The sequence below is a fragment of the Dipodomys ordii genome, unplaced genomic scaffold (genome assembly GCF_000151885.1).
Source record: "Dipodomys ordii isolate 6190 unplaced genomic scaffold, Dord_2.0 Scaffold63, whole genome shotgun sequence".
In the NCBI taxonomy this organism is placed as follows: domain Eukaryota; kingdom Metazoa; phylum Chordata; class Mammalia; order Rodentia; family Heteromyidae; genus Dipodomys; species Dipodomys ordii.
Genome location: NW_012267279.1, coordinates 7,461,903 through 7,486,459, shown reverse-complemented (window position 1 = coordinate 7,486,459; position 24,557 = coordinate 7,461,903). Strand labels below are relative to the sequence as shown.

The 24,557-nt window shown below is 39.6% G+C and overlaps 1 protein-coding gene across 3 annotated transcripts; it reads left to right on the top strand.

Annotated features, from left to right (window-relative positions):
- Nucleotides 1-10: 10 nt before the first annotated feature.
- Nucleotides 11-23,029, top strand: Wdr92 (WD repeat domain 92). Of its 3 annotated transcripts, none has more exons than XM_013022452.1 (8): nucleotides 11-303; nucleotides 5,924-6,024; nucleotides 10,688-10,818; nucleotides 13,371-13,472; nucleotides 16,817-16,932; nucleotides 17,861-17,995; nucleotides 19,449-19,546; nucleotides 22,407-23,029. In XM_013022452.1, the coding sequence occupies exons 1-8, from the start codon at nucleotides 121-123 to the stop codon at nucleotides 22,612-22,614; spliced, it is 1,074 nt and encodes a 357-aa protein (XP_012877906.1). In that variant the 5' UTR covers nucleotides 11-120; the 3' UTR covers nucleotides 22,615-23,029. The 3 variants fall into 3 exon arrangements, with proteins under 3 accessions (XP_012877906.1, XP_012877908.1, XP_012877907.1); XM_013022454.1 differs by lacking the exon at nucleotides 22,407-23,029 and adding an exon at nucleotides 22,089-22,400; XM_013022453.1 differs by lacking the exon at nucleotides 17,861-17,995 and having other exon boundaries at nucleotides 27-303.
- Nucleotides 23,030-24,557: the final 1,528 nt, after the last annotated feature.

The window sequence follows — 24,557 nt, the reverse complement described above, 5'->3', positions numbered from 1 at the left end:
CGGAGTGCAGTACGGCAAGCGGGACGGACAAACTGCCGTTCTTGTTTGGCGTCCGGTTCCTAGGTTCTTGTGTTGTGGAAGTGTGACTGTGGCGGCGGTTTACTGGACGTGAACTCGGCTATGTCGGCCTTCGAGAAGCCTCAGGTCATCGCCCACATCCAGAAGGGCCTCAATTACACCGTGTTTGACTGTAAGTGGGTGCCCTGCAGCGCCAAGTTTGTGACCATGGGCAACTTCGCCCGGGGCACCGGCGTCATCCAACTGTACGAGATCCAGCACGGGGACCTGAAGCTGCTCCGAGAGGTGGGTGCCGGGCCCGGCCGGGCCCGGGAGTGCGTGCACATCCGGGGGTCCGCGTCCCTCTGCCGCAGCCTTCGCCCAGCGTCCCCCCCCCCCAAGGTGTAGCTCGAAATGCCCGGGACCGGAGAAGCCGAGTGCACGCTGAGAGATGGCGCCTTCTGACTTCTCCCTGGCGGGCTTGGCACCTCCACGCCCTGCCTCCCCCAGCAGCGCGATTTCATGTCTCAGTTCCAGGACCTTTGAGGCCGTTTGCGATGGTTTGTGGAGAGGCTGTTGGTAGGCGTATACTATCGATGCTACAGGTGCAGAACGGTGGAACACTGGAGCAAACCAGCGTGGAGGGGGACAGGGGTTAAAATGGTGGGTAAAGGATGGATGCAGTCTGGATGAAAAGGTATGGGAGGCGTCATCCTTGAGTGCCCGTTTTCCTGATGAGCCGTTTTCTCTACCATCCAAGCACTCCTAGAGTTTCTGAACAGGGGTGTGTGTGGCATTGTTGTATTACATAGTTCCTAAAGTTAGGTAGGCTGTCCCAGTCACCAGTTCGGGGTATCTGATCTTCATCCCCACACAAAGTAATTTTCCTTTATGGTGCATTTATTAAGTACTTCTTCTCTGTGCTGGAAATACACGTTCTGCCCCAGTGATCTCTTAATTCGGTTGAAAACTCTGGGAGAGTAAAGGCAGTATCTTTCTTCAGTATGGTTTGTAAGGAGCAACCACTCAATAAATATTTACTGAAAGAATGAGTCAGTGTGTGTCTATAAACATGAAATAACCTGGGAAATGTAAATATTGACTTAGCAATCATTAGTTAACTTGGGATGAGGGAATACATTGGAAACATGTGGACAGGGCTGGGAAGGTGGCTCAGTGGTAGAGTGCTTGCCTTGCATGCCTGAGACCCTGGGTTCGATTCCTCAGCACCACATAAGTAGAAAAAGCTGGAAGTGGCATTGTGGCTCAAGTGGTAGAACGCTAGCCTTGAGCTGAAGAGCTGAGGGACAGTGCACAGGCCCAGGGTTCAGGCCCCATGACCAACAACAAAAAATAATAATAATAATTGTAAGATCCAAGTATTAGCAACAAATCCTAATCAAGGCTTAACCATAGAGCATCTTGTAGACTTAAGAATTTTAAGAAAAGAATTATGATTTGTATATACTTCATGATTACTTCAGATGGACTTTCTGGAGGATTCTGGCAAATTAATAATTGTTTTTCAAAAGTATTGTTCATAAGAGAACAACTTAGAAAGTGTAAATTGAGGTGTCAGAGGGCATCAGCCTTAATTTCAAACTCAGGAATAATCACTTTTACATTTTTTGCCTAGATCCTTTGTTGTCTTTTTTGTTTTATCATGAATTTCTGAGAACTTGCACTTTCAAAGTATTGTGCTTCAAAAGGACCAGAAGTAATTGAAAGATGTATCTCTCTGAAAAGCCTGCCGTCTAAAAATACAGTAAAACAAATAAAAAAACATTTAAAAACTAAGAGTGTATTTGGCTGGAATGAAAATGAATGAAAAAGAATTAGATTAAATATTTGGTGGTTCTCATCTCTTAGTGTGCTTTATAATCATTTGATTGTGTTTTGTTGATGTCGTTAGTGTGTGTGCATGTTTTAAAATTTCCTGCTGAGGCTGAGATACGAGAATCGCAGTTTGAAGCCAGCCCAGGCAGTAGAGTCTTAAATTTGTGAGACTCTTAACTCCTAGTTAACCACCAAAGAGCTGGAAGTGGAGCTATGCCTCAAGTGATAAAGTGCTAACCTGGAGTAAAAAAGCTCAGGTACAGCACCCAGGCCCCAAGTTCAAGTCCTGTACTGGCACTCTCCTCCCCTTTTCTCCTCTCTCCTCCTCTCCTCCCCCTCCCCCATATATGTATAAATATGTGTGTGTGTGTGTGTGTGTGTGTGTGTATTCCTGCCTTAGTCTTTAGTCCTAGAAATTCAGATTCAGTGATACTCTTGTATCTAACTAGAGTAAGACCTAGATGCACAGACATCAGTATTGTCTCTGAACTTCTGCCATATAATTCTAGTGCATGCTGAGTTGAGAATGATTGGACCAAATAAAATATTAGGGAACATACTTGTGTATATGTGTGCGCACATGAGCGCCAATACTGGGGCTTGACCTCAGGGCCTCTAACTCTTTAAGTTTTGTCCTTGTTTTTTGTTTTTTCACTCAAGGCTGGTGTTCTCCTTGAGACTCCATGTCCTCCTTTTCTACATCCAGCTTTTTGCTGGTTAATGGAGATAAGAATCTTGGAGATTTTTTTGTCCTGGCTGGATTACAGATACACGCTACTGGCTCCTAGCCAAATATTTGATTTATCATGCTAGAACCACCCCCTAAACATGCTCCAAAGCCCATGCATCTTTTTTCAAAAATAATTTTTATTGTAATTAAGTGACATAAATTTCACAGTATTGTGAGATAGTGATAGTTCAAGTCACAAACACATTCTAACCTTCATTAGGCAAATGTCATTATTGTAGTATATAAAGTTTGTGAATTCTATGAGCTTTGACAGTACAACTATTTCTTCCACATCGGTAATATATACATTTCTTTCTTTTTGCTTAGTGGTAGCTGTTCCCTCTATCCCTCTCATTCCCTCCCTCCCATCGCTGCCCTTGAATTGCGTAGTCCATTTTCATAGTTCGAGCGTTGTAAGATAACATGTGAAAGAAGCAAATCAGTGTTGATAGTGACTTTATCTCCTTGCTAACAGGATAGATAGAAAATTCAGGGTAGGGTCTCCTGAACAGTTGGTTACACCACACAAAGTTCTCTAGCCAAGTGTCTCTTTCCCTTCAAGCCTTGCATCAACTTATAAACCACAAATTTTCCTTAATTGGCACCAGGTACCAAATGAACAGGAATTGCCCTGAAAAATTCAATTATGGTTATGGATGTTTATACTATAAAAATTAGTAAAAACCTATTTTTTTAAGTCCCTGTATTCACTGCCTGTTAGCATTGGGTTGAATAAACCTTTTTATGTTAATTAAGTAGTGCCAGGATGTGGAGGAGGAAATACTGACAAGCTGTACTAGACCCACCCACAGACAGAACAAAAATAGCTCAGCAGAAATTATTGATTATGGGCTTGTTTAATCTTTGGAATGTATTGTTGTAGCAAAGAATGCCAAAGGCTAGATCAAGTAAACTATCATCAATGATCATTTTTGTATCAGATCAACAGAAATTATCCTTTAGATGCTTATTTTTTGTGTGAACTATAAATTTTTTAACCAACCAATCAGTTTTCTAGCAAGAAAGATTTTAAGTTACCACTGAATTCTATGCATAGTTTTTTTTCTATACAAAATGTTTAACGGTTAGAGAAGGAGCCCTTTTGTACCCTATGAAAAAGTAATGTAAGTAGTGTCCTCTCTTAATTCAGTTACTTTTATAATTTCCACAAATGTGTGAAGAAAGAGAAAACATGCCTGCTTTTAGAAGTTTATTTGCCAACAGAACTCAGCCCTTATGAACAAAATGTGTCCTCACTTCCTGCAAATGATGAGGTGATAAGTTTACATTCATTCATTCTTTCATTTATTTTTTTAATGTCAGTTCTGGGACTTAAACTCAGGGCCTGGGTGCTATCTCTGAGCTTTTTTGCTCAAGGCTAGTTCTTTACCACTTGAGCCATAGCTCAGTTTCTGGCTTTTTGGTGGTTAATTGGAGATAAGAGTCTCCATGGATTTTCCTTCCCTGAGCTGGTTTCACATTGGATCAATCCTTTGTTCTCAGCCTTCTGAGTAGATAGGATTGCAGGTGTGAGCCACCAGTGTCTGCCTTATTTATTTTTTATTTCTCTTTATCTAGTTCAGTGACAGTATGTACAGAGTCACTGCCCCTTATCTGAGATGCTTGGGTCCAGGAATTTAGATTTCAGATTTTGGAATATTGGCATATACATTATGAGACACATTGGAAATGTCTGAAGTCTAAACACAAAGTTTCAATATATACCTAGACCTGAAGACAATTGCATGCAGTATTTTAGTGAGTTTGCCTTTTGACTGATGAATCACATGATGTGAATTCAGGCATGGAATTTCCTACCTGTGCCACCCTATCTGCATTCAAAGCATTTCAGATTTTGGAGCCTTTAGTAGTTTAGATGTTCAGAATAATGGTGTTTCCCTAACATTTCACTAAACATTGAATGCTGCATGGGAAAATCTGTGGAGCAGTAGACTTCAGTCTCCTGTGACAGGAGGGTATTTGATTATATCATTTTCTCGGCCCCTTACGATGAGTATTCTGCACCTGATTTCTGTGAGCCTCATACCTTCAACAGCGTATTAGCATGAGATTGTCTTACTAATGTGATTAGACACAGCACTCAGTGCTGTAGACTTTTAAATGAAAGAAACTTCAGATTGGTTAATACTATTAGCAATGTCTTGGTACACACAGGTGTGCAAATTGCTATGAATTGGCAAGGGCCCAGAGCAAGGGTGACATAAACATCTTCTGGTTATAGGACTCTGCAGGGAAACTAGGAGACAGAGGAGTGTTTTTGTGCCTTTGCCATCTGAAAAGAATGATGTCTTCATTATGTTCACATTTCTATTGAGGATCTTAAAGAACAGCACATTAAATGCAGAAACTTTTGCTGGGTGCTGGTGGCTCACTCCTGTAGTCCTGGCTACTCAGGAGGCTGAGATCTGAGGATCACATTTCAAGCCAAAGTCCATGAGACTCTTATCTCCAATAAACCACTAGAAAACCAGAAGTGGCACTGTAGCTCAAGTGGTAGAGCGCTTGCCTTGAGCTGAAGAGCTGAGGGACAGCACCAAGGCCCAGAGTTCAAGTCCCAGGACCAACAAAAAAAGGTGTGTGTGGGGGGGGCTCGGAAGGTGGCTCATTGGTAGAGTGCTTGCCTTGAATGCGTGAGGTCCTGGGTTCAATTCCTCAGCACCACATAAGCAGAAAAAGCTGGAAGTGGTGCTGTGGCTCAAGTGGTAGAGTGCTAGCCTTGAGCTGAAGAACTGAGGGACAGTGCCCAGGCCCAGAGTTCAGGCACCATGACCTGAAAAAAAAAAGGTGAATCTTTCATACTTGCAAATGATTGGAGATGGTAGTTGTTCCCATTTGAATATCTCTCCAGAGAGATGAGAAAACAAAACCACTTTTGACAGTTATATAGGTTTGTGTGTGTGTGTGTGTTTGTGTGTGTGTGTGTGTGTGTATGCGTGTGTGTGCATGCGTGTGTACATTCCAGTCCTGGGGCTTGAACTCAGGGCCTAGGCACTGTCCCTGAGCTTTTTTGCTCAAGGGTAGGCTAGTGGCTTTTTGGTGGTTAATTGGAGATGATTGTCTCATGGGCTTTCCTGCCCAGGTATAACCCTCAGATTTCAACCTGTTAAAAAGTTAGTACTACCAGCATGAGCCACGCTGGCACCCAGCCACAGTTAAATACTTTTAAATTTGGGGAAAACAACTAAGGAAAGAGTATGACATTTTTTTTGAAATCAGGAAATATTTTAATTGCTTTTTATATTATGTAATTTTTCAAATCCCATAGCAGAGTCATAAATATTGTGGCTTATAAATAACTGCTTAACTAATGTGTACTCTTTTTTTCCCCCCTCTATCAAGATTGAAAAGGCCAAAGCCATTAAATGTGGAACATTTGGTGCAACATCTTTGCAGCAGAGATATTTAGCTACTGGAGATTTTGCTGGAAACCTTCATATATGGTAAGATTGTCTAATCAGCGTCCTGACAGATAACACAAGCACTTTTTTTTGATAGTTTTATTATTCTTCCTTTGAAAGAATTCTAATTAAAATTTTTTCCTCATTCAATATTAACTATAAAAGTATGGAGACTGTATTTTAATATATATTTCTAGATTTCATCTTTTTTTTTTTTTTGTTTTTTTTGTTCTGTTGTAGGGCTTGAACTCTGGGCCTGGGTGCTAGCTCAAGGCTGGCACTCTACCACTTGAGCCACAGTGCCGCTTTTCTGATGCTTTATTGGAGATAAGAGTCTCACAGAGCTTCCTGCCCAGGCTGGCTTTGAACCACAATCCTCAGATTTCAGCCTCCTGAGTAGCTAGGATTATAAGAGTGAGTCACCAGCACCCGGCTGGATTTCATCTTTTAAAATCCACTTTATAATAGTATTTTCCTGGATATTTCAAATTATATTGTCAGTATTTATTTCCTCACATACTTTTTGATGCTAGTATTTAAGGCCCTAAATCTGCAAATAAACTTCTGCTCTCTACTGTTAAAAATACAATATACAGGGCCATATATTGGCTGCTCACACCTATTATCCCAGCTACTCAGGAGGCTGAGATATGAGGATCATGGTTCAAAACCAGCCTGGGCAGAAAATTCCACGAGACTCTTTATCTCCAATTAACCAGCAAAAAGCTGGAAGTGGAGATGTGGGTCAAGTGATTAAGAGCCAAGGTTGAACAGACAATACAAAGTGAAAACAGGAGGTCCTGAGTTCAAGCTCTAATAATTGGGCTCTCTCTTTCTCTTGTACACTCCCACATACTCATACTCCCTCACACAAAAGATACAATATACAAAACCTCGTATATGACATAGAAATTCTGATACTATGTTTATTTACATTTTGGCAAGAGATTTGGCATTATAGACTGCCGAAAAAGTTTGCTTTTTAAATGTTTTAACCTCTAGGCATAATGTTTTAGAAACACATCTGTTGAACAAATCAAGAATAAAATTATTTGGAATGATCAAAGTCACAATTGTGCCAAGTGCCTTTAATTTTCATGTCTGTCTTAAAGTTATTTCTTTATAGAATTGACTGAATTGAAAGTCTGTTTTAATTACCTCTCAAGAAAGTAATACAACCATTTAATATATACACTAATGTTTAGAAAGAAACTATATTCCCCATGTCATGTTTTCTAATATGCCTTCCTGGATTCTCACTTAGAATGTGCTACTTTATAATTAAATTACTGTCATGTCTTAGAATCATAATGTAAAACTGGATGAAGTAAGTTTATATTCCCTTTGTTTTAGCTGCTTAATAATTAAATTAGGTTTTTTTTTTTTTTTTTTTGGGTCCGGTTGTGAGGCCTGAACTCTGGGCCTGGGCGCTGTCCCTCAGCTCTTCAGCTCAAGGCTAGCACTCTACCATTTGAGCCACAGCGCCACTTCTGGCTTTTTTCTTATGTGGTGCTGAGGAATCGAACCCAGGGCCTCGAGCATGCAAGGCAAGTGCTCTACCACTGAGCCACCTTCCCAGCCCCTAATTAAATTAGTTTTTATCACAACTCGCATACTAGTTCATATACTTTCATAGAAATTGGGAGAAAGATCAGTGTGATATTTCTTTTTCTTAAATTTCTTTAAATTACACTCAACGTAAGACTATGTAATAAATATAACTGTTGACAATCTTCTTTATAGATATTACCAAGTGACTGTAGATCCTTAGCAGAGTGCTTAGATCCTTAGTATGTATGAGGTCTTGGATTCAATTCTCAATACTGCAAAAATGTATAAATAGTAAAATATTTCTCTTAAGTATCATCACAGTCCTGTTTCATCTCTTTTGCAGGGGGGTAGTTAGTACTGGGTTTCGTACTCTACTTTTTCAGTCATGCTGGCATTCTACCATTTGAGGCACACCTTCAGTTGTGGCTTTTTGTTGGTTGCTTGGAGATAAAAGTCTCTTAGAAGTGGATGCCAATAGCTCTTGCCTGTAATCCTCGCTATCCAGGAGGCTGAGGATTGCAGTTTGAAGCCAGCCTGGGCAGGAAAGTCCATGAGACTCTTACCTTGAATAAAACTATTCAAAAAAAGCTAAAAGTGGTGCTATGGTTCAAGTGGTACAACACTAGCCTTGAGTAAAAGAAGCTCAGGGAGCTGGGCGCCGGTGGCTCATGCCTGTAATCCTAGCTACTCCGGAGACTGAGATCTGAGGATCTGAGGATCATCATTCAAAGCCAGCCTTTGACAGGAAAGTCTGTGAGACTCTTATCTCCAATAAACCACCAGAAAACCGGAAGTGGCAGAGCGCTCTCCTTGCGCTGAAGAGTGCCCAAGCCCAGAGTTCAAGCCCCAGGACTAGAATTAAAAAAAAAGTCTTTCGGATTTGTCTGCCCTAGCAGGCTTTGGCCCTCAATCCTCAAATCTAGTTGAGTAGCTAGGATATAGGTGTGAGCTTCTAGTACCTAAACCTATTTAATCTCTTTATTCTTTCGTAAGGATGGTACAGAGATAAACAATCTCTAACCTAGTTTGAGCTAGCTCAGGTTTTTTGTTTTGTTTTGTTTTAAAATTAATCTGTGCCAGTATTAGGGCTTGAACTCAAGCCTTGGGTTATGTCTCTGAGCTTTTTCTCACAAGTCTAATGTCTAACACTGGAGCTACAGCTTCATGTCTGGCTTTTTGCTGGTTAATTAGAGATAAGAGTCTGACTGACTTTTCTGTGGGGGCTGGCTTAAAACCATGATCCTTAGATTTCTGCCTCTTGAGTAGCTGGGATTAAAGGCAAGAGCCACTTGTGCTTCCCTAGCTCAAGGTTTTGGTTAGTGATATTTTATCAGTAAATTTTGCCTTAATAATAAGTTGAGATTATATTTTACTAATAGTCATAGTCATGGAAGAAAAGCTATTTGAAAACTGCATTAGTCCATAGAAAAGTAAGGGTGGAAAAAAGGAAGACAGTAGAAGAAGGCAAGGAGACAGTAAAAGGAGCTGGCTTGGTCCAGCCATTCAATACCCAGCCACCTAGCCCAGCAATACAGCACTTTCCTCCATGTCTTTATCTGAACTGATCTTGAGTTAGATGGCCTTTAGCAGCACTGGCTGGGTTGCTCATTATGACCAAGACGAGGAGATAAGTAAAAATATTGTCACTAGGTACTTATTTTTAAAAAAGAAAATAGGGCTGGGAAGGTGGCTTAATGGTAGGGCACTTGCCTTGTATGCATGAGGTCCTGGGTTTGATTCCTCAGCACCACATAAGCAGAAAAAAACAAGGCCGGAAGTGGCGCTGTGGCTCAAGTGGTAGAGCACTAGCCTTGAGCTGAAGAGCTGAGGGACAGTGCCCAGACCCAGAGTTCAGGCCCCACAACCGGACCAAAAAAAATAAATAAATAAAAAATAAAATAAAAAAATTGTCACTAGGTGAGAATAATACATTATGAAGAAAAATGAATTTAAAAAAGTCATATTTTATCCTTCAATAGGGTCTAAACATCAGACTTCCAAGGCCTGCTTTGGAAACATTCTGAATCACTTCGAATTTACTCTGCATTTAAAACTGTGACAATTAGACTGCAGTGTACCAGTGGTCAGCATAGGGGGCCCACCCAGAGATTGTGATTTATAATATCTGAGGAGCAGCCCACAAATCTACAATTATTAATTAATTTATGAGCTGGTCCTGGGGCTTGACTCAAGGCCTGAGTGCTGTACTTGAGCTTTTAATTTTTTTTTGCTGGTTTTGCTGATGCTGGGGCTTAAACTCAGGGACTGGGCGCTGTCCCTGAGCTCTTTATGCTCAAGGCTAGTGCTCTACCACTTGAGCCACAGCACCACTTCTGGCTTTTTCTGAGCAGTTTATTAGAGAGAAAAGTCTCGTGGACTGTCCTGCCTGAGCTGGCTTAGAACCTTGATCCTCAGATCTCAGCCTACTGATTAGCTAGGATTACAGGTGTGAGCCTATAATTCAGCACCAGCTGAATCTGCATTTATTAATAAGTCCACCTAGATAGACCAACTTTAAAGAACACTAAGTAGGCACAGGAATGCAAATTCCAAGTTGAATAATAACAATTCTTACTGGGGGCTTGGAAGAACATGTAGAGAGGAAAATTCAGAAGTAAACATATAAAGTATCTTCATCGTAAAACTCATTTGTAAGCAAAAATTTAAGTATATATTTATCAAAAACTGAAACTTATACACAGTAAGGCAATGTAATGTTTTATATAAACAAATATTTACATATTGAATTTATATGTGTATAATTTTTTGTGTAACGAGGTTTGACCTCAATGTCTCACATTTGCTAAGTAGGCACTAAACTGTTAAGCCACATTTTCAGCCCTATTTGCACTAGTTATTTTTGAGATAGTGTCTTGCTTACATGCCTGGACCACACTGCCTATTCTACAGTGTCTGTCAGAGCTGGGATTATAGGCACACTCTAACATAATCAGCTTCTTCTTACTGAGAGGGGACTCTTGGACTTGGCTGTCAGCACTGGCCTTGAACTTCAGTCCTTTGGTTCTCAGACTTCAAAGGAGACAGGATTACTGGAAGGCATGAACCATCTAGACCTCCCTACATAGTCTTAAAGTTTAGTTCTGGATTAAGCTGTTTGGGCATGTGGTATAAGTAGACTGTGTTTTCTGTTTAGGAATTTGGAAGCTCCGGAGATGCCAGTGTATTCTGTAAAGGCTCACAAAGAAATTGTGAACACGATAGACGGTGTTGGTGGACTTGGAATTGGGGAAGGAGCACCTGAAATTGTGACTGGTAGTCGAGATGGTGAGTCAGCTAGTCTGTTTCTCAAAAAACTCTCAAATGAAAGTCTATGCAGCAGTACATCCTCATGAAAACCCTCTTCAGTCCACCTGACCCTCCAACTCCCAGCAAGCGTGTGTCTACATTTTAATGGGCAAGTTTGATTGCGTGTTCCCCATATTGCAGACTTCAGGTATTTTAACATTGAGGCAATAGCACTTACTATTTTCATGTTGTGTAAGTTCAATGACTGACAATGATAGTTTCCTTTAAACCTTGAAAGATTTAAAATGTCTTTGCAGGTTTTTGAGGCAGCTGACGACATAATGTGGGTGGCAGCATTCCATTTTATTTTTTAATAAAAGCAGAATTAGTACTGGTGAAACTTGTCATTGACAGCCAGTTCTGTAATCCATCCACTGAGTACTTCTGAAAGCTCTAATGTCTCCTAGCTTTTATCCTGGGGTGGTCTATAGGGAGCAGGTCCAAAGAAAGCTGTTTTGAATATCTGTCTTGGAGTCAGTGTTTGTTGATTCATGAAGGAATGGAGATTGGTAGAAAAGAGTTAGAACTTTCCAATAGTTACTCAAGAGCAGCTGTGTTTTAGAAATCAATTGTTTTTACTCAGAGCAATATAGAACATACAAGGTAAAATAGCCTTCAGTCTACCATATTAAACCATTAGGTTTTCTTTCCCTTTCAAGTTTTATCTATAATTTATATATTCTAACGTGAATAAAATTAGATATGTTACTTAGTTCATGTAAGATTTGTCAATGCAAATGTTAATGTTCTCATAATTATTATTTCAATGACTGTTTTGCTGTTGTATGACTCTACCATAGGGTACTTAACTGTGCGTCTATTAATTAACATTCAATATGCTATTAGGAGTTTTGGTTTTTATTGTTAGGAGAGTAACTGAAAATAATTAATGATTATTAGCATGAGAAGAATAAACATTTTTAGGCTGAGATCTGAAGACTTCAGTTGGAACTCAGCTTAGGCAGGAAACTGTGAGACTTATCTCCAATAAACTACCAAAAAGCCAGAAGAGCAGTTGTGGCTTAAGTGGTAGAGTGCTAGCCTTGAGAAAGAAAACCTCAGGGACAGTGCTTAGGCCCTGAGTTCAAGCACTAGAACAAGCACATACAAAAGAATAAAAGTGTTTTTTTTTTTTTAATAATAGACTAAGAATAAACATATTTTGTGATTTCTAAATTTTATTCCCAAAGTTTATGAAATACGTTTATAATGTGGACGACATGGGTTTCTAGCCTATTCTAATGACATTTTTTTTTCTGTCTGATTTTATTTATTTGTTTATTGATTGATTGATTGTAGGTTCTGGGCTTGAACTCAGGGCCTGAGTGCTGGCCCTTACCTGTTTTGCTTGATTCATAGCTCCACTTTTTCACTCTAATTTTATAAATTAAAAATAGTACTCCAGGGGCTGGGATGGTGGCTCAGTGGTAGAGCGCTTGCATGAGGCCCTGGGTTTGATTCCTCAGCACCACATAAGCAGAAAAAAAAAAAAAGCCGAAAGTGGCACTGGGGCTCAAGTGGTAGAGTGCTAGTCTTGAGCTGAAGAGCTGAGGGACAGCGCCCAGGCCCAGAGTTCAGGCCCCAAAACCGGACCCCCCCAAAAAAATAGTATTCCATTCCAACTTGTGTTAGTGTCTTTCTGTATTTACTTACTAATTCATTTTGTTTTATGAGTTATCTTTTAATGTTCTTTGCTAATTTAACTGTTAGAAAGTTACCACAAATCTTACCAATTTGTGTAAATGGTGTAGGGTTAGATAATAATCTCATGTTTTTGAGAAATGTTTTTCTCCTTATAGGAGCCCTTATAATGAGCATCTTTATCCTTGGAGATAAATATAGTGAGATATCTCTCCCTTTTCCAAGTTTATTGCTGCCTTTAACATTTTTCTTTTTCTATTCTCTCTCAGATACTTATAATTACCTTTTAGCCATATAATGATATATATTTGCATTTCTTGTAGTCAGTGCCAATACTTAGTAAAGTCTTGTAATATGACTTAACAGGAGGGGGTTGAAATTAAATTGAGAAGAAATATTTGTTAATTTTGTTTAACATTTCCCTCCTTATGGCTGCCTAAGGGAAATTAAACTTAATTGTATGAAAATAGTATTCCTAAAAACCCCATGTAAAAAACTGCAGATGTAAAAATTAGAGCTTTTCTTCTGTATAAGAAAAATGCTAAGGGTTATATAAGGGAAAAACAAAAATCAAAACAATGCTGGTATTCTAAGTAAATAATACATTAATTTTACATCAAACAAAGAAAACAAGGCATGGTCTGACTGCACAAACTTGTGTTTGCCCTGTGAGTCATAACGTGTGGAAAACTTAGGAACAGTTGTTGGCTTTTCTGTGTATTTGTTACAAAATCATGTTAAATAGTAACATATGGGCTTGTATCTCTGATATCAAATAAAATTAACCAATTAGAAATCAGGTAAATGTGAGTATTTTCAAATGCCTTAACATCTGTAATATTGCCATGTGTACAGAAAGCCTTGTGATTGGTCACTTTTATTCCTGGCAGGAACTGTGAAGGTGTGGGACCCACGGCAAAAAGATGACCCTGTTGCTAATATGGAACCTGTGCAAGGAGAAAACAAGAGAGACTGTTGGACTGTGGCATTTGGTAAACTCTAGGGGAATGCTGGTATTTGGAGTTCAGATGAAAAAAAACAAAGTATTTGAAGATTACCCTCCCCCCCCACATACACACACAGCCCATTCTTTTTTTTTTGGTTGGTTGTGGGGCTTGAACTCTGGGCCTGGGCGCTGGCCTCAGCTCTTCAGCTCAAGGTGAGAGCTCTACCACTTGAGCCACAGCGCCACTTCCAGTTTTCTGGTTGTATATTGGAGATAAGAGTCTCAGACTTTCCTGCTCTGGCTGGCTTTCAACTATGATCCTCAGATTTCAGCCTCCTGAGTAGCTAGGATTACAGGCATGAGCCCCTGGTGCCCGGCTACCATTGTTTTGTTTTGTTTTCTTTTCCGTGTATGTGTGTGTGTGTGTGTGTGTGTGTGTGAGAGAGAGAGAGAGAGAGAGAGTGAGAAAGAGAGAGAGAGAGAGAGTTGTGGGGCTTGAACTCTGAGCCTGGGTGCTGTCCCTGAGCTCCTCAGCTCAAGGCAAGCGCTCTACCCACTGGAGCCACAGTGCCACTTCTGGCTTTTTGTGCTTATGTGGTGCTGAGGAATTGAACCCAGGGCCTCATGCATGCAAGGCAAGCACTCTACCACTGAGCCACCTTCCCAGCCCTTAAAATTGTTTGAGTACAAAAAATAATTTTGCTGCTAATGGAAATGGACCATATTTAGTTTTTGTTTTGTTTTGTTTTTGGAGACAAGGTGTTAATATGTAGCCCAAACTGGCCTTGAACATTTCACTCCTTCTGCCTCAGCCTCCTGAATACCTGGATTATAGACATGCACCACTACCTCTGGCTCCATATTTGGCTTTCAACCTCTCTCTTTGTTCTGCTTTTACTCAGTATACTTCTACTGAGTTAATAAGAATGAAAAGTGAATTAACATTGTAAACTGTTTACTATGTGTTTTCAAAAATTGGACAATTATTTATTTACTTAGTGGTACTGTGGGCCTCACACATGTGCACTGAGCTACATTCCCCCAATTCTTTTTAAGTTTCCCCCTTGCATAACTAATCAATGCAAATGAAAAATAAGAGGACCTTTTATTTTCTTTTAAGATTTTGAGGCAGGGTCTTGATAATTGCCTAGGCTGTCTTGGAACGAGGTGCCTAAACCTCTTGAGTGGATGGGATTACAAGTGTACATCACCAGGCCCACCTAGGACTGATATTTAATCAGAGAAAGTGTTTCTATTTCCAATTTCTTTCTTTCAGATGGGAATTACTTTGTGCTTATATACTATGATCAATAATATGAACTTGCATGTGTTTGGGGCAGAAATTTCAGGATCAGTATTTGGAATGATTCTTTACAAATTGAGATGGTAATAACCATAGATAGTTTAGTAAAGAGAGCAAGAGGCCCGTATTAATTACAGTATGAGGAATAAAGAGTTCCATGATGGGCTGGGAGTATGGCTCAGTGGTAGAGTCCTCACCTTGCATGCACGAAGCCCTGGGTTCGGTTCCTCCGTCTACATGCACAGAAAGCTGGAAGTGGTGCTGTGGCTCAAGTAGTAGAGTGCTAGCCTTGAGCAAAAGCTCAGGGTCACTGGCCAGGCCCTGAGTTCAAACCCTGGGACTAGCAACAAGAACAACAAAAGTTCCATGAGGCGTAGAGAGATCCAAAAGAATCCAGAGGGATCGATGCCTCATTGGATTTCCACCTCAGGTGTTGAAGGGAAATATCAAACATAAGGGAGTAACTTGAAACTGCCCCAAAATATCTAGAAAGGAATAGTGGTAGGAGTAACCTTAGAGATGGCCCTGGATCATGGCCAGGAGTCTTTGAATGGTCTGGAGGTAAACTTCTGAAGGCATTTGCATGAGGGATTTGATCCTGTACCTTTAAGAACTTTACTGGTGAAGTGTGGAGAGGAGAAATGAGTAGTCAGGAGCTGTGAGGTTGCACTCTTGGCAATATTCCAGGGAAGAGTAGTTACACGACATGAGCAAGATGACATTATAGCAGAGTAAGTAGAACTTGTCAGACTTTGGGATTTCTGTCCATGGCAGCTGAATTTCTGACAATCATCGCGAGGTGAAAAGTGTTGTTAATCCAGAAACTTAGCCGAGTGCCATTGTCTCAAGTCTGTAATCCTAGCTGCTCAGGAGGCTGAGATCTGAGTATCTTGGTTTGAAGTCAGCCAGGGCAGGGAAGTCTGTGAGACTTTGATCTAGTTAACCAGAAAACAAAACAAAACATCAAAAAGCCAGAAATGGAGGTGGGGCTCAAGTGGTAGAATACCAGCCTTGAGTGAAAAAAGCTCAAGGACAGAGCTCAGGCCCTTAGTTCAAGACCCATTACTGGCAGGCGTGCGTGCGTGTGTGCGCACACACGCACACACACACAGCAAAATAAATGAAAAGCTCACAAAAGGTGGGATGCCTTTAAAGGAAGTTGACAGAGACAGTTTAGACCATCACAAAGTTAAGATGCTGCTGTACCATCATCTAGTTGGAGGCTGAGAGGAAAAGGCCAGACATTGTGTGTGATAAGATACCTAGATAGCTAGCACAGTGACCAGCTTCTCCCTCCCTTCACACACTTTCCTGAGCATGAGGTCCTTAAGAAAGATGATCCTGGATCTAAGCCCGATGGATTTAATTACAGAATATAAACTTTGGATGTGATCATCCACACTAACACTAGTTACAACATGCTCCACCTCATTGAAGCTTTCCTTGTAAAGACAGAAGAATACCAGAACATTTTTTTTTTTTTTGCCAAATAAGTAGGCTTAGTTTCTGTTTGTATTGAAACAGTAAAAGAAAAGAAATAGAAACATAGAGGTGATAGTTGAACAATAGGTGATCTGTAGCCTTTGCAGTCTTTGTATAGAGAAAGCATTGTCTTTCAACTTCAAATCCTATGAACACTTTCAAGTAACCCTCTGTATTGAATTTCAAGTAATTAACTTGGTTTTAAAAAATTAAATGCCAATTTAATTATCTTGGCATCTTGTCAGGATTGATAAAAGGGAATTCTACCTACCATGAGGTTTTGTTTTGTTTTGTGCTAGTTCTGGGGCTTGAACTCAGGGCCTTAGCTATCTGTTAGCTGGTTTTTTAGTTTTTAGTTTTATTTTGCTCTACTTCAGGTAGTTTAGTGATTAATTGGAGATAAATCTCTCAGACTTTCTTTCCTGTTTGGGCTGGCTTTGAATTGCAACCCTCAGATCTTAGTTTTCTGAGTAGCTAGGATTACAGATATGAGCCAACAGCATCTGGCCTCAATGTGGTTTTTCTAAGTCAGATATAGTTTTATAACATTTTTTTAGCAGCCTTCAAATTGGTAAAAACCTGAAATATTGTATCTTGACTTGCAGGCAATGCTTATAATCAAGAGGAACGTGTTGTTTGCGCTGGCTATGATAATGGAGATATCAAACTGTTTGATCTCAGAAATATGTCACTGCGGTGGGAGACAAACATAAAAAATGGGGTAATGTGTTGTCTGATGCAATTCATTTACTCTGAACTTGTTTTTGTCCCCCTTGAACCACTACTAAGTTCTGGGGGCACCTCTTATTTCGGTCAGCCTTTTACTGATGTTTTGCCTTGCTTTGTTTTGTTGTCTAGTACTAGGAGTTGAACTCAGGACTTCATTCTTGCTAGGCAGGTGCTCTACCGTTTCCAGTTGAGGCTTGCTCCACTCCTGTTGCCTTTTGGACTATGATCCTTCTATTTCTGTCTCCCTAGTAGCTGGGATGACAGGCATGTGCCACCATGCCTGGCTTGTTTTTGAGATAGAATTTCATTAACTTTTGACTGGGCTTGCTCAAACTGTAATCTTCCTGTCTGCCTCTCAAGCAGCTGAAATTACAGGCATGTACCACCTTTCATCGACCCTTGGAGTCTTACCTCCTTGGGAATCCAATGAAAACCCTGCTTGCTTTCTTCAGAAAGTAGACATGTACTCCTCTATGGTTTGTTCAACGTCAAAGGAGTCAGTGGACCTGCGCCTATCTGTGAATCTTGCAGGTTATACAGTGTGATATCAAGAAAAACAAAGGAGAGGCTTCTTTTTTGCCTGAAGTTATAACAACTTCTCCATCTGAGAGTTTCTCCAACTCTCTTTGTGTTTTTGGTTCCTGAGTGCGCACCTGTACTGCAGAATGTGATTCCCTCCTGTTTTCTGGGGGCGGCCTTGACAGCTAAATGATGTGAAGTTACATGCTGGCTTCTGAGATATGTTCACTGAACATGCAAGCCCACAATGGTTTGGTTGATCATAGTAATAATAGTGTTTTGATTGAAAAAAGTGACTGTTTAAAAGCCATTTTACCAAGTTTAAATGCCATTTTACCAAGTTTAAATGACCCTCTTTAGTAATGGTGAGATTATCAGTAATAAGTATTCTCTGCTTTCAGGTATGTAGCTTGGAGTTTGACCGAAAAGACATAAGTATGAATAAGTTAGTGGCTACATCTCTGGAAGGAAAATTCCATGTCTTTGATATGCGAACCCAGCATCCAACCAAGGGTTTTGCCTCTGTTTCAGAAAAGGTATGAAGAAGATGGCTTCCATGGCGAGGAATGATTGCTTGTTTCAGACTAATAAATTCAGTCAATCACCAGGTTTCCTCCAGGTCTTCATGTGAAAGGAGCTATTTTTTTTATTATATTCTTGTGAGATCTTCCTAAGTTTTTTTTTTAAAGAGCACAACACATTTTGGTCACTTTATTAAATGACATTAAATAGTTTAAGTTTCAACTACTAAACAGCACTTTGAATGGTGAAAACACAGATAGTATATTGTCATACTTGAATGCTTATCTTTACTTCACAAGTTTTTTATGATAACAGTAATTCCCAAAGTTAACCAACTGGAAACTTCTTGCTTATAATAACGATCTTAGTTGGCTAGGAATCTTAATTTTGTAGTATAGGGACAGTCACAAGAAACCTAGCTGGTACTAAGAATTTGATTAACAGAAACCTATCCTGGCATTTTCTAACAAATATATAATGTTCATGTTAATAAGCAGTTGATACACTTTTCAAAATGTATTAAGCTGGGTGCTGGTGGCTCACACCTATAGTCCTAGCTACTCAGGAGGCTGAGATCTGCGGATCAAAGTTCAAAACCAGCCCGGGCAGGAAAGTCCCTGAGACTCTTATCTCCAATAAACCACCAGAAAACTGGAAGTGGCGCTGTAGCTCAAGTGGTAGAGCGCTCGCCTTGAGCTGAAGAGCTGAGGGACAGCGCCAAAGCCCAGAGTTCAAGCCCCATGACCAACCAAAAATAAATAAAAAATAAAAACCAAAATGTATTAATATACATCAATTATGTCATTTCTGTGTATTATTTTGTATTCTAGTTTTCTATATTAAGTGAAATTATTTAAAGCATCAGTTACTGTGCTTAATACACAGTAGTAATATAAATATATATATATATATATATATATATATATATATATATATACACACACACACTTATGTGACTATGAACATTGTAAATCTATGGTCCTTATTTTGAAGACTGGACAAGTTAAATGCAATCGACTGAAAACTAATGTATAAAGGGGAATTTTATATTGGCCACTCAGTTTTCCAGGGAACCCAAGACTACTATAAAAACTAGTGTTAAGAAGAAAATCAGTCTATACTTTTCTTTCACTAAGGGAGAAGTATTATTATATTTTTGTATTTGGGGTGCTTTTCTCCTTAGAATGAACTGGAGATGTTTAATATGTAAAATCTAGTCTCATAATTTATATGGTATTATAAACTTTTTAATCCAGTAGAATTTTGGTCATAGAGTGATGAAGAAAATAATGCTTTTCCTAATTTCTGATGGGCTCTTGTAAGTTTCTGTTGGCCTCAAGAAGAGATGTGTTAGAAAAAACCTTCATTCTTTTCCCAACCACTGGAGTTACTGAGTAAAACACTTTGTTTGTGAGGTTTCTCTTCTCTTTTACATGTAAATCACAATGTGTCTCTTGTCCTGTCTAGGCTCATAAATCTACCCTCTGGCAGGTCCGGCACCTGCCCCAGAACAGAGAGCTCTTTCTGACAGCTGGAGGCGCTGGCAGCCTTCACCTCTGGAAGTAGTAAGTCCCCGCCAGTGTGCTCTGCTTCTTTTTAAGTACTTGTGGGTGTAAAGTAGGATTAGATTGAACTTTTTTGTCTGTTTTCCTCCGTTGACTTATTGGTTCATTTGGGTATGATTGAAACTTTCATGATGTTACATAACTGTTGTTTTCTAAGCATCTTTTTTAATGCACTTTATGATTAACATGTTAGCTTTCTTTTGGCACATTATAGTTGTCATTGTAGTTGTATCTTCCATATATCAAAAGAGCTTAGGAACTTTTTCCTAATTTTTGCACACTTTTTTTTTTTTTAATGCAGAGCTTGAATTCAGGGTCTCTTACTCAACCTTTTCACTCGTGGCTGGTGTTCTACCACTTAAGCCACACCTCCATTTATACTTTTTTGCTGATTAATTGGAGATAAGAAGATAATTTTGTTTCCCTGCCCAGGCTGGTTTCAAACCAATATTCTCTGATCTCAGCCTCCTAAGTAGTTAGAATTATAGGTGTTGAGCCACCAGTGCCTAGTGCCAATATTTGAAAAATAAAGTGAAATATTTGGCCTGAGTCTTCTGCCTACCTCTGGAAGGTAGAAAAAAGACTGGAATTTTTTATTTTAGATCCTGCTAATTCAGTTGCCTAAATTCATAAGATACCATTGCAATAGAACCAAAAACAGCCCAAGGCTACTGATTGGTTTTTGTGTTAGTTACTTTTGCATAGCTGTGACAAAACACCTGCAGAATTTAAGGCAGGATTCATTTGGCTCATGGTTTCAAAGACTTGAATCCATGGTCACTTGACCTCATGCCTTGGTCAAACATGGTATGGTGATGGGAGCCCGTGGCAGAGAAGTGTTTTCTCACGGCAGAAAGGGGAAGAGACCTGGACACAAACCTTCAAAACCTAACCCCGGTCACCCTAGGTCCACCTGCTAAACTTTCTAGACGCTTCCCAAAACAGCACCACTAGCTAGATCTAAGTGTTAACACATTATAGTCATCAGGGTACATTTCTTATAACAATATCCAAGAACTATTGAGTTTGCCTTCTGTGTACCTAGGTCCAATGAGGTACTGTGAGAGATGTCACTAGTCACTGTTTAAACATCTGATACAAATTGGGAGTGAGTGATGTTTCTGAATTCCTTACTAGCAAAGTAAGAAAAAAATAAAATCTTTCTCAAAACACCACGTAAGCACATACATGTATGTATGAGTATATACACACATACACATCCATAACTGAATTTGTTTGGTTTAGTTTTTTTGTGTGTGTGTATGTGTGTTTGTATCAGAGTTTGAACCTTCAGCGGGACAAGGTTAGCAGGGCTACCGAGCCTATACGTTCTCATAAGAGTACGAAGTATTTCTTGGCCTGGGAATTGGGTGGCCATGTGGCACCATGCACTTTCTGTGAAGTTACAGAAAAGTGATCACAGAGCCTAGGGAAAGCAGTAGAGAGACACTAAGACTTTGTTTTGCTTTGTTTATAAGAGATGTGTAGATATTTCTGCTAAAGGATAAAGCCATTGGAAAGAGACTGATTTTTGTTGTTGTTGTTGTTCCAATATGGGGTTTTTCTTTGTTTTGTTTTTGTGCCAATCCTGGGACTTGAACTAAGGGCCTGGGTACTGTTCCTGAGTTTCTTTGGCTCAAGGATAGCACTCTACTTGAGCCACAGTGCCACTTTCAGCTTTTTCTGAGTAGTTTTTGGGAGATAAGAGTCTCATGGACATTCCTGCCTGAGTTGTCTTCAAACCATGATCCTCAGATCTCAGCTCCTGAATAGCTAAGATTACAGGTGTGAGTCACTGGTACCAACCAGGACCAAGAAGTTTTTATTAACAGTACTTGGGGGTTTCAGTGTGAACATCCCCATACATGTGTACAGTGTATTCTGAACATGTTTATGGCTTCTATATATATTACATTCCCTTAACTCCCCTCTTTTCAAACACAATTTCATGGGGTTCATTATGTTTTCTTTGTATGTGTGTGTATAAAATATATGTATATATAATATATATATATATACACATAACACACACACTTGGAGGTGCATTTTGTATCTGTCTCTATCTGTTTGGAGGGGAAAAAATAAATTTTCCTCTAAACACCACTCATCCACACATATACATGTGCACATGCATCCATAATCAAGGAGTTTTAGTTTTGTTTTGTTTTGTTTTTTTTGCTGGTATCAGGGCTTAAATTCAGGAACTTCAGTTGGACAAGTTTAGCTGGCAGTTAGGCATAGGGCCATCTCTGTCATAAGTGCTACAAAGTGCACTTGTGCACGCGCATGTACACACACACACACACACATTCATTGAATTGTCACAGTCCTAGTTCATACTACCCGGTAAGTATTGCCTTTATGCTACAACAGTTATATTTGTTTTTTTTTCCTTTAGAAAAATATGTCCTCATTGAATTCTCCCTCTTTTTTAGTATGGATATCTCAGGATTGTATTTATATAGAAGTGTAGATGATCTACATGTCCATATACACATGTGTGTATATATACATATAAATGCATATATCTGTATATACACAGGGTTTTATGAAAAGGATGAACATCTTTTTGCAGTGTCCTGATAGTTGATTAGTGGAGAAAGTTTAAAATTGTTTCACTTTAAATAAATGGAACTCTAATATTGGTGAAAGGAATAAACCTGTTATACGATGTTTGGGGAATAGGGACAAGGTGAGTAGTGTCTCTACTCATGTGCAGCTCAACATTGTGAAGATTCTTGAAGTAACTGCTCTATAAATCAAGTGAGAAAGAAAACCCGTGTCAGTGAAGTTTATGGGTAAAAATAAAATGGCAAATGCTAAGCCTTCTCTCCCCTTCCCCCTGTGATCTGGCTTTCAGTGAATACCCCATGCAGCGCTCCAAGAAAGATTCCGAGGGCATGGAGATGGGAGTCATGGGTTCTGTCAGTCTTCTGCAGAATGTGACACTGTCCACCCAGCCCATTTCCAGTGTGGACTGGAGTCCAGACAAAAGGGGGCTCTGCATCTGTAGTTCATTTGACCAGATGGTGAGAGTACTGATTGTTACAAAGCTCCAGACAATCTGACCTGAAGACTATGGACTTGGAGATTCCTAGAGAGACACTGAAGAACTGCAGATGTGTCCTGGGGTACTCTGACCCTCAAACAATCAGATTTGGCTGATGGATGAAGGCCACAGGCACCAACCTCTAGCCTCTCTCTAGGTGCAACCAGTGACCTGACTAGACACTTACTTGCTGCTGCACTTGGGACCACATATCTCTGGATCAGTTCTGTTTCTCCCTCATCTATTTCTAATACATAGTCAGAAGCCAGGGTGGTGGTGCACATCTGTAGTCCCTGCTACTTAGGAAGCTGAGGCAGAAGGATTACCCGAGTCCATGAATTCTGAGTCAACCTGGACAACATTTAGAGGACCCCATCTTAAAAAATAATCATTAATTAAAAATAAATGTTGCCAGGTGCTAGTGGTTCATGTCTGTAATCCTAGCTGAGGATTACAGGAAACTGAGGTACAATGAGGATTGAGTTTGAAGCCAGCCTGGGCCAGAAAGTCTGTGAGACTCTCATCTCTAACCAGCAAAAAGCTGGAAGTGGCGCGATGGCTCAAGTGGCAGAGCACTAGCCTTGAGTGAAAAATTTCAGGGACAGTGCCCAGGCCCTGAGTTCAAGCACCAGGGTGATGTGTGCTTGCATGTGTGCATGAATGTGCACACACACACACACATACACAGTTCTGGAATTAAATTTTAAAAATGAAATTAAAACTGAAAACCAAAGTTAATTGTTAATATTTAAAGATAAATGTTTTCTCCATCTCTATAAAGTTTTGTATTTTCTCTTTAAACTTGTATTACATTATAGTGTTTACAATGTTGTGAGATGAGTCACTTCATTCATTTAAAATAGTTTGCCTTAGAAAATCACTACTGTGAATTAACCTTCTCAGTACATTTTGAGGAATTCCAGTAACTTTCTGTACAGAACATTATTTTACCAAGTACCAAAACATAACTGTTTTCAGCAGTATGATTCATAAAATGAAATACTGTAATTACAGACTCTTTTGTACATAGAACGCAGGAGCTGAGTTAGTAAGACTTGATTGTTAATTGTGATGAATGAGGATGAAATATTGGAGACTGAGGAGGTTGAAGCCTTATTTTTTTGGTCAAGCCTTTTAAGTATATTTTATAAATAAACATGGTTTTGAAGTCTGTGGAAGCTCTGGTTCTTTCAGCAATGATAATAAAGTTCATACCGTCACTCTTTTGCTCTGTCAGTGCTTAATAAGTTCCTCTTGGTTCTCTGGCTCTTTCCTGTTCCTCACATGTTTTGCTTGGTCTTTGGGGGGTACTGACTTGGTCACACCTCCACTTTACAGCTCAGAGGTACCCCAACACTCATAGTAACATGTGTCATATGTAAAGTTTGTGTAACAGGCAATTAAGTTTGGAAAATTAGTTTGTAGTTCCCCAAATGTCTTATAGTACAGTGCTATGGGCATAGTTTTGAAAGTAAATAGGAAATTGAACTCTATGAAACCTTATTCTGTAGGCTTTATCCCCAGTATTCAAAGAAAAAACAAACAGGAAACCAGTGAACACCTGAGAACATTTGTATTTTGTGGTCTAATTAGCTCGGTTTAAATCAATTACAGTAAATACATGTGTCTCATTAAATGTAAGATATCACAAATTGTAGAGTTCTCTTACATCATTGAGAAAGAAAAATGCCACCAGTGAAATGGATGCACTGCTTTCTTCTTAAGTGTTTGTTTTTATGTTCATTGAAAACAGTACTTTTTTGTGTGTGTTGGGGATGGAACTCACAGCCTTGCACAAAATTGCTATTACTGAGTTACATCTCCTACCTGGCCTTTATTATAATTTTTGATGATTGTATTACAGTTTTATACTCATAAAAGGAAAGAAAGTATGATCCAGGTGCTGGTAGCTCATGCCTGTAATTCTAGCTAGTTGGGAGGCTGAGTAGGGGAGGATTGAAG